The sequence below is a fragment of the Talpa occidentalis genome, unplaced genomic scaffold, assembly GCF_014898055.3.
Source record: "Talpa occidentalis isolate TD23 unplaced genomic scaffold, MPIMG_talOcc4v2.1 talOcc4.7, whole genome shotgun sequence".
In the NCBI taxonomy this organism is placed as follows: Eukaryota; Metazoa; Chordata; class Mammalia; order Eulipotyphla; family Talpidae; genus Talpa; species Talpa occidentalis.
Genome location: NW_023605083.1, coordinates 27,482,860 through 27,498,668, shown reverse-complemented (window position 1 = coordinate 27,498,668; position 15,809 = coordinate 27,482,860). Strand labels below are relative to the sequence as shown.

General features: G+C 38.8%; 1 protein-coding gene across 4 annotated transcripts in view; it reads right to left on the bottom strand.

The window, feature by feature from the left end:
- PIP5K1B (phosphatidylinositol-4-phosphate 5-kinase type 1 beta) overlaps nucleotides 1–15,809 on the bottom strand; it is a 285,967-nt gene that overhangs the window by 108,530 nt on the left and 161,628 nt on the right. For all 4 annotated transcript variants that reach the window (XM_054689118.1, XM_054689116.1, XM_037494964.1 and 1 more), the window contains one exon: nucleotides 3,718–3,835. In XM_054689118.1, the coding sequence (XP_054545093.1) occupies nucleotides 3,718–3,835 (118 nt within the window). The remainder of the gene's footprint in view (nucleotides 1–3,717; nucleotides 3,836–15,809) is intronic.

Below are 15,809 nucleotides of genomic sequence, written 5' to 3'. Positions count from 1 at the left end.
CTGAAGTTGATCAAAATGTGGCTCTTACAGTGGTTATGTGACCGTGAGTAAGCAACTTAGCATGGTGGAGCCTTAGGACCTCATCTCTAAAATGTATAAAGTGTCTACATGACAGCAATTGAGCATTTAAAAAGCAGATCCTTTTGAAATCCCTGGCAAAGAGGTACCGCTTTAGTCATTCTGTTGCTATCTTTTTATTTCACCACCATATGCAGGGGGCAGAGGGAGGCACACAACCAGTAACACACACACACATACACACACTACAGGCTGGTGAGGAAGAGCTGGTAGTGCCCAGAATATACTTCAGCATAATGCCCACAAGAGGGCTACCCAAAGGTACAAGGAGACATTCCTAGTGAAGCATAAAAAAAGGAGGCTTATTTATGGGCCTCCCTGGTAGCACAAGGGATTCAGCACCACACTATGAAGCAATCCCCAGCCAGGCAGATACCCACATGGTGCAGCAGACCTCTCCTGTCTCACCCGCTGCTCCCCTTAGCAGTGTATTTCAGTCAGTCTGCCTGTTCTGTTCCCCACTCTGTCTCTGATGGATCCTCTCAACCCCTGCGTCTCTGGCCTGTACCTCAGCTCTTGTATGCATGAATAGATAAATCTTTAAAAAAAAAAAGTAGGCTTATTTATATAATCCTGAATTCAGGACTCTGGAAAATCAAGGTATGACCCCAGATCTCATTAAATGTGCAGGCAGACCCGGAATCTTTTCAGGAATTCTGATTCTCTGTTCCATGGGGTTTGAATTCCTGACACAAATTTCCTTATAGATAAGAGTAAATGTTGTGAAAGACCCAAAACAACAAAGAATGCAGAAATTAGAGGCTGCAAATAGAGAAATTAGGGGGTGATTCAGGAAGAGCTGTCTAGAGAAAACTGGATTCAGATCTGAACATCTTTTCCATTTAAAGTCTCAAATTCTTCTATAAGCATTGGTTATTTGTCAAATACTCCTTTTGACATAAAAGTATAAATTATAAATCCACATGAATGGAAAAATAAATGGTTTGGACCCATTTAAGTAACCTGTTGGGGGTGAGCAGTAGCACAGCACAGTCTACAATAAGCTGGCACTGTGATACGGAATAGAAATGATCACATTATCATCTATAATTCTACCTCTTCTTACCCTACACGTCAGTTACCATGTTCTCCTCTAAACCAGCTTCTGGGAAATGTTGCCTTTTAAAAGCAAATAAAAAGAAGAGATGGGAACATTTTAATTAGCCATGATCAACAAGCCCCCATGTGCACGCCTGGGTTTTGTGCACCTTCCAGGCACTTTCATCTGTGCAAGCTGTTCTGATGTATTCATTCTCTGGCTTTTATTTCCTGCAGGGCTTCCCCGCTATACCCACTGGAAAGAACACAAAGTACAATCTGGCAGGGCCCTGCCAAGGCAAATTAACAATGTAAACTTGTGCAGTGTGGTGGAGATAATTTTCCCTGCCATTACTTCCCCTGATAGTGTTAAATATTCACCCTATTCTCTTTTTTGTTGGTGCCGGTGAGCCTGAAAAGATATTATATAAATCACCCCAGATTTTGGAATACCTGGGCCCTAGTAGACAAGGAAATGTATTTAAAGGTCTGCTGCCTGAGCAGAGATGGGAAAAATGCTCGCGTGCCAACCCCCCCCCCTGCCTCCCCTTGGGAGGACATCATTTCAGAACATCATTTCTTTTCCACCTATTCATATTCCTCACAATTGTTAAAAGCACAGTTACAAACTATACCCAGAACAAACCTTCCTAATCATTACTTTTATAGAAATAGGCTATACCGTCTCTTTATTTACTGCAAGTAGAATTGATTGCTTCGCTCCCAAAATATCATCATTTCCAATTGGACCCTAAGTGCCATGATTAATCATTTCTTAAAAATCTCCCTGTAATTATTAATAAATATCTTAGTTTCAATAGGTGCTAGAAGTACCCATGATGGATTCATTTACCTTTTGACAGGTGCGGGGAAGAGGACTTTTCTTTGAAAAGTCATGAGCTTAGTGTCTTAGCTTCTGTGTACAAACTCTCATTATGAAGAGCTTGTTTAGCTTAAAGGCTTGTTAGGAAACTAAAAGGGCTTTCCCCAAAGAAAGTGTGAAACAGAATGAGTAAAGGAATGGGCTTTCCAGCCTGCAGGCGACAAGAGGGCTGTGGAGACCTTCTTGGGTGAAGGGTACGTATTAGTCAGCCATCTCGTCCAACTGCCTGAATCGTGTAGTGAAATGTAAATCTAAGGCATCTCCTTGACAGGCAAAAGCTCAAGGAAACTCAGAAGGACAATCCATTAATTTCTAATGTCTGCTAGCAGATAAGAAAGCTTTCTGGTTTTCAATAATATAGTATCAGGCCACCATTGGGTTCTCTAAACACATTTCCTGAATGATGGTGACCTTCAGTAATTATGGAATGATGTCTCTCTCTCTCTCTCTCTCTCTCTCTCTCTCTCTCTCACACACACACACACACACACACACACACACACACGCTCTCTCTCTCTCACACACACATCTGTTTTTCGTTTGCTTGATTGGCTGGGAAGACAGGTTTCAGATGCACCTGGAATCTCAATTAAAAAGGATTGTTGAAGCAAAGAGCTATATGGATATACACATGCAAGGTTAGATGGGTGCCCAGGAACTTTCTACTCAGTTCTCACCATTGTCTGAAGATTTATTAATGTGTCTTAAGGAATCAGTGTTATCTCACCAGGCAGAAGTCATGATTTTCTTAGAGCTCAACTGAAGAAAAGGATCATTTGTGGCTCCTCATCAGCACAGAAAAGAATCAATTTTGAATTTAATTATTTCCATCTTATCCAAAGTATAAGGTTCTGTTTACAGACTCTTTGTTTCAAATGACAACTATTCCTATACTTCTCTGCAAAGCAGGATCCCAGGGTCTGGCTCAAGCTTTATCAGGCTCATTCGGAATGGGATGGGCAATAAATATTTGATTGCACCTTCCTACAGCTTCTTGAAAACTAATTTTGAATCACCCCAGGGTATTAACAGTGATCAAATTATAAAATAAACCCTTTTTTTCTTGAACCAGATAGGAAATTTCTAGTTCGTGAACAGGAATAAGGAAAAAACCTGAGATGGCATCAGACTACTTTGCAAAAAGGCTGTTGTGTTTGTATCTGTCGTGAGCCAAAAGGCAGCTAGGGAAGACGACAAGTCTAAGGATTAAATATGCCCTTGTATCAAATAGAAATACATTTCAAAAGAGCCTGCAATAAGAGATGTGAAGAACAAAACTATCTAGCTTCTTTAAGATGGCATTCAAACTGTAGGTCAAGGTGAAAATGGTTGTGGGCCTTGACAGGTTTGCGATAAATGATATAAATAAGGGGATTAAAATAGGAAGGCTTTCAAATAAAATCCAATCAGCAAAATTCACAGGAGTATTTAGAACTAATTATAATATATCTGTTAGAATAATTATCTGAAGTAACAACCAATACCACAGTTATTTAAATATCAATTATCATAGCCCATTTTGTAGCTATCTGTTAAAAGTTGCAGAGTCAAATTACATTTCCTGAAGCTAAATTTATAATCATTATAAAGCTTGGAACATTTACTAAGCTTCAGAGCTTTATAAAATAAGAGACACAAGTTCTCTTGTGGCTGTTGCTATGAGACAAATGTTTATATCACACATTTCTGGAGAAGGAAGGCAAATTATAGATTCTTACCAAGTAATCATCAGGCTTGATACCAAAAAGTTCTCTGAAATACCGGAATGCTAGTGGAGCATATGTCTTAAATCTGAAGTCTGGGTAGTGATGCGCTGGGGTCAGATTGCTCCCTTCGCTGAAATGAAAATATAAGAGAGAAAGGAGAGTGGGCAGGGGTGGGAGGGAGAAAAGATATTAGCCAAAAAATTTTTGATATCCAATTCTAGCTGTTCTTAGTCCTGGGCCAATTTCCCCTCTAGAGAAAATACCCCAATGATAGTTGCTCGAAGTTCATGTCAGGGTCAGTAGCATCAGGTAAAAACAGATGCTAACTCAGCAAGGGTCCCTCCAAGCAGGTGTTGCTGCTAATCACTGTGTGTCTTTGACTGGAAAATTCTTCAACATTTCCTTGTGCTTCCTTCCTTTCCTGGAAAAATCCTCCATCTCTTTTGGCGAAACCATAGTTGTAATGTTTTAAGTTTAAGTTCCAGGGTTTAGTGCATAAAGCAATTTCAAAAGTGCCTTTTTTGACAATGAATTATTGAACATTGCACAAATATTTTTAACTTGGAATATGTAAAATAATTGTAAAAAAAATCAGAGAGAACCACCATAGTGGAAATACATGGAAACTAGAGCTGAACTCTTTCTTATATCTATATTTACAGGAAAAGAAACTAGATATTTTTGGATTTAAAAACCTAAGCTCCATCCCCAAATTATCATTTTTTCCTCAATGGATTAATTTTTGAAAAATTTGGTGGATAATTGTGATATATAAAAGGTATAAAAAAGCAAACTAGTGAGTATCCTTGAACTCAAAATGCTGTGTAAGAAATAAAATAGCTGACGCCCCTTCAGTAATATTTACTGGCTATATAATCCTTGTCTTTAATGGCATCCACTATCTTGAATTTTGAAGTATGTATTTGTCATTCCATTTGATTCTCTGACTAAATATAATAGCACATTTCACATTACATTAGTCAAGTCACCCAATCTACCTATATTAAAATTTTTCATTGTGAAAAATTAGAACAGTACAATAACACAATTTTGTGCAGAAAATCAAGGTTTTAGGGTTTTTTTTAAAGATTTATTTATTTAAAAAATTTTTTTTAAAGATTTATTTATTTATACAAGCACTGGGTACAGTCAGAAGCGCGGGAGGGGAGAGAATTCACCAGAGCCAGAGCGGGGAGCAGAGCAGGCAGAAGGACCAAAGTACACTGCTGAGGGGAGCAGCGGGCGGCAGGAGAGGTCTGCGCACCATGTGGGACCCTCCTCCGGTGGCCAGGGAGCAGCCGGGGAATGAACCGGAGCCGGGGAATGAACCGGCGCTGCAGAGGCTGCGGGCAGCTTTGCAACCCAGCGCTCAACCGCTGCGCCACCGGGGAGGCCCAAAAGATTTATTTATTTATGCACACAAGAGCTGGGCTACAGACCAGAGATGCGGAGGGTGGGGGGGTGAAAGGATTCATCAGAGACAGAGTAGGGAACAGAACAGGCAGACTGACTGAAATACACTGCTGAGGGGAGCAGCGGGCGAGGCAGGAGAGGTCTGCTGCTCCATGAGGGTTGCTCCCTGGCCGGCCGGATATCAAACTTGTGCTGCAGAGGTTTAAGATTGCTTCATAGTGCGGTGCTTAAACCCTTGTGCCACGGTTTTAGGGTGTTTTTTAAATCACATTTTAGGTGGGTCATCAAGCTTCTATGAAAATTTATCTCATTCTCATTTTCATTAATGCCACACAAATAATATAGTACAAATTAAAAGGCTTTCAGCACACATCATTTGGAATCCACTAAATTTGTTGAGGTCAGCCAGATTTTTATATCACATTGTATTAGACACTCAGTAAGTACTTAGTGAATGAAAGAATGGATTTTTAAGATAATGCTAAAAGAGTTCTAAGAAACTTGGGTTTGAAAGTCAACCTGTAAGGTAACGTGTCAGCATAGTAAAAAAATCATGCTTAAAAATTATTTAGGAAACTATGCAGTCAATATATTCAATACAGTCAGTTTTTCCTTCTGCATGGTGACAGATGACTGTTGCTTTTGCTGAGTTCAGAAGTAGTTGGCTTGTGCTGCGGGGGCCACCACCCTGTGATAAATCTCTTTATAGGCTATCTATTTGCAGTCACTCAGGCAGCAGCAAGGCATACACATTAGAGGGGGGAACAGGACAGAAGCAGTCAGCTCCATCTCAGGCACTCTGTATGGAAAAGTCCCTAAATTATATGCTGATTTAAATGGTTACAGTTTCCTTAAGCTAGTAGGGTTAGATATTCACAATGTACATATGACACAGTACAGGCACTGTATCCAAATAAACATGTCCTCATTCCATATTTTGGGATTTATGAGGGGGCATGCACTCAGTTATCGGTCTCATGGGATTGTCAAAAGACTAATTCTGGAACTTACATGATAAGCAATGATTAGAAAATATGAGCTCTGTAGAAATAAGGGGTAAAAGCAAAGCTTAAAGTGACCTCTGACATCCTTCTTCACTCTTGCAAGTTAAAATAATCAGTACACCTTGGGTTCTGAAGCAGCTACATCTGGATTGCTATCAGCAATTCTCTTTTCTACTTTCTGTATCTTTTCTACTTTCTTATGCAATGAAAGCAATCCATTCCAAAAGAGCGGATTCCCTCCAACATTGAAAGAAATCAAACACCCGTGTTCCAAGTACATGGAGTTTCTCTTTAGAAGATAAATAAAGGATAAAGTTTCTCTTTAAAAGACAAAGGATGATTTCACTCATGTGTGGAATACAGAGTCAAAAAAGGACCTTACAAAATGGATTTAAACAAAACCTAGAAAATGTGACTGTAGGAACAGAGGCTTCTAGAGGGGGATAATCATCAGGCCTGATAGGAAATATAGACCAGCAGATGATGGTGGAGAGTTATGGATGCCCTGGTGGTGGGTGTACTCTGTGATCATAAATATGTGACTCTGTACCTCTTGGTCATAAGCAGGGTTGTAAACTACTGTTACCTCAATTGAAAAAAAAAATGGCTTATTCTCATGAAGATGAGGACCCAAGAGTCTATGGGGATAGAGTATTATTGTCATTTTCATTTTTGGTCAGGCTGAATATGTTGGGTTGTCTGCCTTTTCCTGACACCTCTGTTAATTACAATAGTTCTCCTGGAATTCACATCTCCTTGGTGACTGTGGCTCATTGAGTCATGGTATAAAAGGGACAGTGGAAGGTTTCCTTAGAGATCAGACAGACAGACAGACAGACACATGCATACATACATAGCAGAAGGTCTCTGGGGAAACTAAGGGACCACTTATTTATTTAGGTATCTACCCTAACACTTGGTACAAAAACACTGAATGATTAAAAATGGAGGAAAAAAAATCTAGCTGGATTTTGGGCCACATTAAGATACACAGAATGGTGTGGATCAACTATGAGGCAGGCTTGCCTGTGTGGGGCATTCATTAAATTTATTTGTATAAATGGAGAAAATACAAAGGAATCAGGCTCTCACACAGGCTTTATAAAGAGTGGTGATTTCTTCATGGCCTAGTTAACATACATAATTAATAATTAATACTAACTGCTGATGTTACACAATCTTGAACCTCTCTAGTTGCATGAGGGAAACTATCCTGATAGTGGATATTAAAAGCATTGGTGGCACAGTGGTGAGCTGCCTTCCAAATAGGAGTTTCTCTCCTAACAGATTTTATCTTATGCCTTCTGCTTTCCTTTGACTAATACTAAGAGTAGTTTGCATTTTCTTAAAGTATACTGGATACCCTGTGTAGTAGTTAAGATGCTTTTGATTCCCTACAATCCAAGGAGATCTGGGTTCAAGTTCCATCCTTGCTATTTATAATCTGTGCTTCATGACCTTGGTATTGCACCTTCAGGAACAAAATAGAAAACAGAACAAAACTGAAATGACAGCGTGCTTGGCCTGTGGGAGCCCTTAGAAGGACTGGATGACTGAGGCTGTGGGATGATGGGGGAGGAATCTAGAATTGAACTCTTTTTTTTTTTTTTAATTTTTTTTAAAGTAAATTTTCTTTTTTTTTTTAAGATTTATATATTTATTTATACAAGCACTGGATACAGTCAGAGGCACAGGAGGATGAGAGAATTCACCAGAGCCAGAGCGGAGAGAAGTACACTGCTGAGGCAGAGTGACGAAGTACACTGCTGAGGGGAGCAGTGGGAGCAGCAGGAGAGGTCTGTGCGCCATGTGGGACCCTCGCCCGGTGGTAGGGGATTGAACTGGTGCTGCAGAGGCTGCGGGCAGCTTTGCAGTCCAGCACTCAACTGCTGCACCACCGGGGAGGCCCTAGAATTGTACTCTTTATGTGAAGAATGAGTTGACAATATAGTTAAAAAAAGAAAATGAGAAAATATCTGCAACTCATATCACTGCCAAAGAGCAAATCTCCCTATATAAAGAGCTCCAATAAACAGCAAATAAAAAGACCACAAAGCATTTTTTTAAATGGCCAAGTATATGATCAGAACTTCACAGAAAAGGAAGTATAAATGACTTAAACATATGAAAAGAATTTCAACCTCATTCATAATAAAATAAAAATTAAATGTCCCTAAGAGACCATTTTAACTATTAAATTCACAAAAACCTAAAATGTTGACATAGCTCAAAAGAAACTGGTGTCCTGAAACATTATTAGTGGAAAGTAAATTGATACTTTCCAGAATTTATCCTATAGTGTATAGACAAAATGATAGATGTATATTCAGTTATTCAATACAGCATTGTTTGGAAGGATTGGAAGTAACCTAAATACTTCTCACAGAGAACTGGTCAAATTGATCATACTTCAGCCACACACTGTAATACCATGCAGCTATTAAAAAGAACAAACAAGGAAGCTTATTATGTATGGACATGGCAAGATCTCTAGGATAAACTAAGTGAAATAAATATGATGCAGAACATAATGGCATGCCACCCTTTGTAAACAAAAGAAAAAAATAGTTTGGGGCAAGTATATGTCTAAAAAATCATTGAAGGATAAATATATTACTAATAATTGTGATTACTGGAATAGGATACTGGGTAAAAAAGACACAGGGATAAAAGGGACACACTTCATAGTATTCTTTTTAAAAGTATTATAAGGATAAACCCTTCTATGTATTACAAGTTACAATATTAAATAATTTGTAAAAGTTAGGGTTAAAACCTATATAACCTTCACACACACACACACACACACACACACACACACACCCATATCTGTATATTCAGTACCACATCAGAGAGGTTTTCCAAATTAAGCTACTTCAGGGAATAACAAATATCAGCTTAACATGAATAAAGCTCTAGGGAAGGAAATGGCAAATCTTGCCACAGGCAAGATTACAGGCACAAGTGCAGGACCAAGCAGCAGGTCCAGTACAGATTAGATAGCAGACACCATCCTGGGTTTTCTGAGGTCCGTACAGGTAGACCTACAAGGTAGGTGAGGATGCACAGATGTCCAACATAGAGGCTCTTCAGAACATGTATAAAATCCTTAGTTTTGTTTAGTTAAACAAGACTGCAACAGTATTATTCTGTCATGAAGATTCCTACCACCAAAGACTCCTGTGAGATTTCCTTGTCCAAACCCAGTGGGTATCCATCAGGAGACTGTGCCCTGTATCTAGACATACTGGGCAGAGATGACACCTTTTCAACGTGAGCTTTGTATTCTGTTCCTTCAAAGCATTTATGTGTATATGAAAAAAATCCCCACTTTCCTGTTTTGGCATAAAACTGAGGCTTTGGAAATTTCCATTATAACATTTTGAGCATTGGTTCTAGATGTCGGGATATAATGAACCATAAAATTTCAACAATAAGCAGTTGGAAGCTGAGGTTTCTAACTTTATTTTGCCAGGTAAGAATCTAAACACAGACAGAGCTCTCAGGTCCTAAAAGAGTGATTCCCCTTCAGAAAAGGGGCAAGAAACTTGGGATGAAGAACAGTGCTTTCTTATCTTGTTCTTTTCTCCTTTACTTCAAAGAATGAGTTAGAGTTTGATCAGGGATGAGCTCTGGCATTTTGATATTCACCTCTGCTGAGTAAAGTTCAATTTTTTAGACTAAAGTCACTGCTTATATCAAGTCTAAAAATACATATTACTTAATGGCAACGGATGTTTTGAGTTACACAATGTTGAAGCTTGAGGAAGCATTAGCCACTGTGGAAGTTCCCATTCAGCAGATAACGAAATTAAAGTTCAGGGAGGGAAAGTAACGGCCTGCCTTGACAAGAAACAAACAAGACTGGGAGATTAGATCTACACCAGTGGAAAAGTCATGAGCAGTGTGTCTCAATTTAAGTTTGACATTCCTCAGTTAGTCATCCTTTTCAAGATTCAGCTATAGGAAGTACAGGATACTTCCTGCCAAACACGCCAATCACTTCTCCATGAGATCTTCACACCATGGGTTGAGGTGAGCTGAATTCCATTAGCCACACAGCCATCCATTCTCATTTGTATGTACTGTGAACAAACCAGCTTTGCATATGTGGTTCTACAGTCTGATAACCAAACACTCTTTTTGGTGGTGCTGGAGGGAAAGACTTGGAGGTAAGCAATGGGATACAGTTAGCATCCCCAGGGCATGTAAGGGGTCCAGTTTGGGGACTGAGAGCCAGAGCGTTGATGTTTGAGAGTCAGCAATTTATATATAGCGAGCTTCCTTGATTTAAAAATTTCTCCCCTGATTTCAAGTCATAACCATCACTCATGGGGATGAAGCCTCTAGGTAAAAATAAAGCAGTCAGCACAACTCTTGAGTGATAGATCTATTACGAGGGATTGGCTTATTTGATTGTGGAGACTGAGAAGTCCCATGGGCTGTCTTGTGAAAACTGGAAGCTCAGGAAAGCTGGTGACTGTAATTTAAGTCTGAATCCAAAGGTCTGAGAATCAGGGGAGCCTGATTCTGGTCCAACTCTGAAGATGCAGGAATCATGAGTACTGGTGTCTAAGGGCAAAATAAGGTGGATGTCCCAGCACAGCAGAGAGCAAATTTACCCTTCCAAGCCCTCCACCAACTGGATGATGGCACCAAAATTGGTGAGATATTCTTCATGACTCAGTCTAGCAATTCAAATGCTAATTTTCTTCTGGAAACACTTTCACAGACACACCCGGAAATGATGTCTCGTCATCTGTCTGGGCATCCCTTACCCCAGTGAAGGTGGCGTAGAACATTAACCATCATAGCAAGAATGACCACATCCACAATAGGGGAAGGGCACTTCCTTTGTCCCAACACATAAATGCTGATATTGAAACAAAGAAAAGTTAAGTGGCAAAATAGTTTGCAAGTGACACTGCCATTCAGCAACAAACTAGTGGCAACATGTAGTTTTCCAAGTGGTCCTTTCCAAGTCAGGGTCTGCAGAAGCAACCTTACACATTATTAATTGTCTCTGCCAATTCAGGCAGGTGGTGATACCTTAGTTTTACAGATGACTTTTTATTTAAGCAATGAAATATGACTTGGTCCTCTCTCTTGTCAAATTAGATAGTGCTCTTCCATGGGAAAGAAAAACAAGGTGCACTTCTTGCTACTGCCAAGCCCCACTATGTGATGGGGACATATGAGCTGCCTTGTGCAACGGGAGGTGGCCCATTATTTTAGGTCAACCAACTGACAGTGTTTAAAAGTCAGTAGCTGAAAATGGTTTAAATTCCAAAAGCTAATAATACATTCTGGGATGTCATTTCCTGAGAATATGTGGTATTGTTGATTACCTAAATGTTAAACCTGCCAAGTAGCTATTACTATCCTGGAAATTGTGTTTTGAAGGCAATTTCAAATCAAGTAAATGTTATCTAATATATTCAGTATGTGCTATAAATCTTTTATTTTCAACTAAAGAACAGGCATATAATTTTTATTAACAGAATATTAGTTTTTGCCATCTCCATAACATAAATGTTGAACACATATTTAAAGAGTTTTGACTGAAGGGACATCATTTCATTGGTATGTCTACATATATCATTTAATCCTCTGAAGAATATTCTGTCTGTTTTATGTTCTAGTCACATAGGTACAAAAACTTGTGCAGAAATGTCTGTATAGCTCAGGTTGGTGATCTTTTTACAGTCTTTTGCAACTACTCAGATCTGTTTAATAGTGGAAAATACATCAATATAGAAATGAATGTGTCTGTGTTCAATTAAATTTAAGTTACAGAAGAGCAGGGAGCTGGATTTGTCCCACGAGCAGACCCAAATACACACAGATTTTTGGGCATTTGTTAGCATTATTTGAAATGTAGGTAGTTGGATGGACAGCTATGTGGAGTTTCCTCAAAGTATTAAAAGGTGATTCTACTCCTTGGAATCTACTCAGGGAACACAAAAATACTAATTCAAAGGGAAACCTGCACTCCTATGTTTATTGCAGCACTATTTACAATAGCTAAGATATGTTGCCCCCAAACAGATGACTGGATCAAGAAGATGTAGCATATATACACAATGGAATACTACTCAGCAATTAAAAAAAGATGAATTCATACCATTTGTGGCAACATGGACAGAGCTGAAAGGGATTATGTGAAGCAAAATAAGAAAGAAGATGATAAAATATCGAATAGTTTCACTTACATGTGGAATATAGAGAAAACAAGGGTCAGAAAGAAGGCAAAACCTGTAAGCTGACCACAGATCTGAGACATACGGCCTGAGATCAATGGAGGGAAGAGCACAAGTGCCTGTGGAGATGGATCACAGGTGCAATGGTGGTGGGAGAACAACCGGAGAGAAACCAAATACTGTTCAAAAAATGAACAATGTTATAAGAAAACAAATATATTCACTTAAAAAAGTAAAAATAAATTTAATTATAAAAAATAAATGCAAGTGGTTGGATAGTTTGTGAAAGCTATAGCATCCAACACTGGTATCTGGGAACATTAAATTGAACTTTTGACATGTATGTTTAGAACCATGTTTCATCCTTATGGTAGTTCTCTCCCCCATGAGTATTCCCTCGCTATTCAAATCCAACCAAAGGACACATCTGTGAAACCCAAGGGCAGTCAGTCTGTTTTCTGCAAGGATCCTCACATCAAAGGTAAACGCTATTTATGTAAGTGGGGAGCTTTAGGAATCAGAATACTTTTATAAACTCTTTAGTTAGATAACATTCTTGAATATGGAACGATATATAAATGTTTCCCGCTAGCTTTCAAACCTATTCCCAACCCAGAGGAGGGAGTGATGATGTTTCCTAGTGAGGAGTAGAGACAAGGATAGAGCTGGTTATCAGCTTAGGTTCAAAATTCTAAAGTAGAATCCGGATTCTATTCTGATTCAAAAAAGCAGAATAAGCAAAACACTGGCATCATCATCCCTGAGTTCAATCCTGGTTTCACCATTTATTGGTTGTAAAGCTTTGGGCTAAGCCATTCAATATTTGGGGGGCCTTAGTTATTTCATATATAAAATGTTTTTTGGGGGGTAAAGATTAAAGTTAAAAACAATAATTTAACATTATATACTATATATCTCATAAACATCAACAAAGCTATCTTGGTTCAGAGCTGACACACTCTGTGCCTCTCCCTTTGCCACCTCAACTTCATCTTTACATGGTCCAAGTGTTATAGAACATCCTCTTTCATCCAGTTCCATTTACACATGAAAATGTATCTGTAACCTTGAGTTCCTGACCACAGCACAGAATTCGGGGTCAAAAGATTGGTTCTCTTATTCATCTACTCTGTGATTTTGGAAGATCCTGGCTCCAGTTCACTGGGTGGGATTTTATATCATCTTGGAAATCTTAAATAGAAAAAAACCAGAGCCTTTTCCATGTACAAAATGAAAATAATATGTAGAGCAAATATATAATAACTAAAAATAACTTCCAACCACCTTTAAAAGGAGGAAACAAAGACATTTGTTGCTAAGGGAAGCAGATTCTGTAGCTTCACAGCAGTAGTAAATTAAATCATCTCAAGGACTCTAAGCAATTAGTTCTCTTTATGGCCTAGGTAGAATTGTTGCATTTTAGAACCACCTGAGACTTTATAATAGTCCTGCCCACACCCCCAGTGAGGCTTGGGAGGATGGACGGGTAGGGACAGAGCATGATTTAACAGCTTTATTGGGGGATAGCTGACACACAATAAACCATAAGCTTGTTAATTTTCACTTGAGTACACCCATAAAACGCAATGAAGTTACTGAATTTATCCATCACTCATGGGGCATTTTGATTGCTATGGTAACAAGGGGATATTATTGGCATGGTCAGGAGATGACAAATATCCTGAGATGTGCAGCCTGGCACCAAGAGTTGTCTTATTGAAGAAAGGTCCATGACACTTCCTTTGAGAAACTCTGGGCACAATCCCTTTGCTAAAGCAATGAAGAAACTCAGTCAAGACTCACAGTTTCATCTGTTTTCATGTAAATGCACACTGATCACAGAATCTGTTATTGAAACAATACAGTATATGCCCAAAGAAACTCTTGGTGTGATCAAATGTTTGATATTATGTTGACATTTAAAAGCTATAAATATTCTACAATAATACATTTTAAATGTGACAGTAGGAATTTCTAAATAGGGTAACAATGCACTCCTCCCCGTGACATGCCTGCCATTCACCTGCTGCTCCTGCTGTCTTATAATATAGAGTGATGGTCAAAGACAAAAATTCTAGGCATTTACAACTAGCGATTCCTTCTCCAAAGGAAAAAAAGGGGAATAGTTCTCATTTTGTCTGAAACATAAAGATGCAATATACTTATAATAAATTATCCATGAACCAAAGAATTCACAGCATTTAGAAGTTGCCTGCAAATATCTATGAGGGCCTTATTTATGTTCTTCTTGTCAAGTATCTTATACAGTGTCATGTATAATTTAGTTACAAAAGAGAATAATTTTGATATTTAAGATACTAATTAAAAATCACTTGGAGTTTAATGTGTTTCAATAATCATGTAGTAACTAAAAATAAAAGTTGTTACCACTCCTAAGTCAGTGGTCCTGAAAGTCTAGGCACTTAAAATCATTGGGAAGATTTGTTAAAACAAATGCTTGGGGCCACTCCCAGATTTTTTGATTCAGTTGATATGGGGTGGAGCTAAGAATTTGCATTTCTTACAAGTCCAGGCCATGTGGATGCTTTATATGGGGGGGGGGGTTTCCATGGGCTGGCTCTGCTAACTGGACACGGTGAGGGCACGGTCAGCCAGGAGGAAGCAACCTGCCCTTCTCTACACATCCACCTTCACCTGTAACTGCTTCCAGCACCTGCACTCTCTGCCAGCCACCCTCCCCTCCATTCCTTTTGTTCTTTGTCACCAAAGAGAGAAATAAGATTGAAAAGTCTGGGTAGATGTCCTTGAAGCCTACAAGAGCCAGAACATCCTACAGACACATTCACAGTAATTATGAGTCTCAGATTACACCAAAAGATCTAGGTCAACTCAAGACCTCCTGATGTTAAGAAGAAAAAAGTGTAATTAATAAGTACTTTTATGGAGTGATATTGTTAAACACAAACCCACTGAAAAACGAATAGTATCATGAACAAATCTTAGTCCTGGGGATTGGGTGAAAGCTAACTCTTGTGGTTGCTAGAAGGCTCTAAAGAAGCACACTTAGAAACTTCCAGTAAATACACTTGATTCTTACCAAGAAAACTTATAGCTTAGTGAGGTTGTCTGGGTCACAGCTGAGTTATTTTTTTTATTGTGGGCTCCTTTGTGACTTCATGGACAAACTCACCTGAAGCTTTCATTTTGAGGCAGCTGACACACGGCCATGGAGATAAATGTACATATCGTTCCTCCAAGGATTGTTTTTTATCTAAGGTAATGTTACCCAGCCAGTTTCACCCAAGCCCAATAATAAATGTCTTAATTTGGAGAGAAATAATTAATTTAAATAAAAATGAAGGATAAGTCAATCTTCATGGCCTCAAAGACAAAAATAATTACTTTCATGTTTCCAAATTGAATATATATTTTTAAATTTTCTATTTCTTTGAAAAGTCTTATTCGTAGTGGTGACATTTCCAATTTAATGATGATTATTTGTGGGCTTCCACGGTGGCGCAACTGG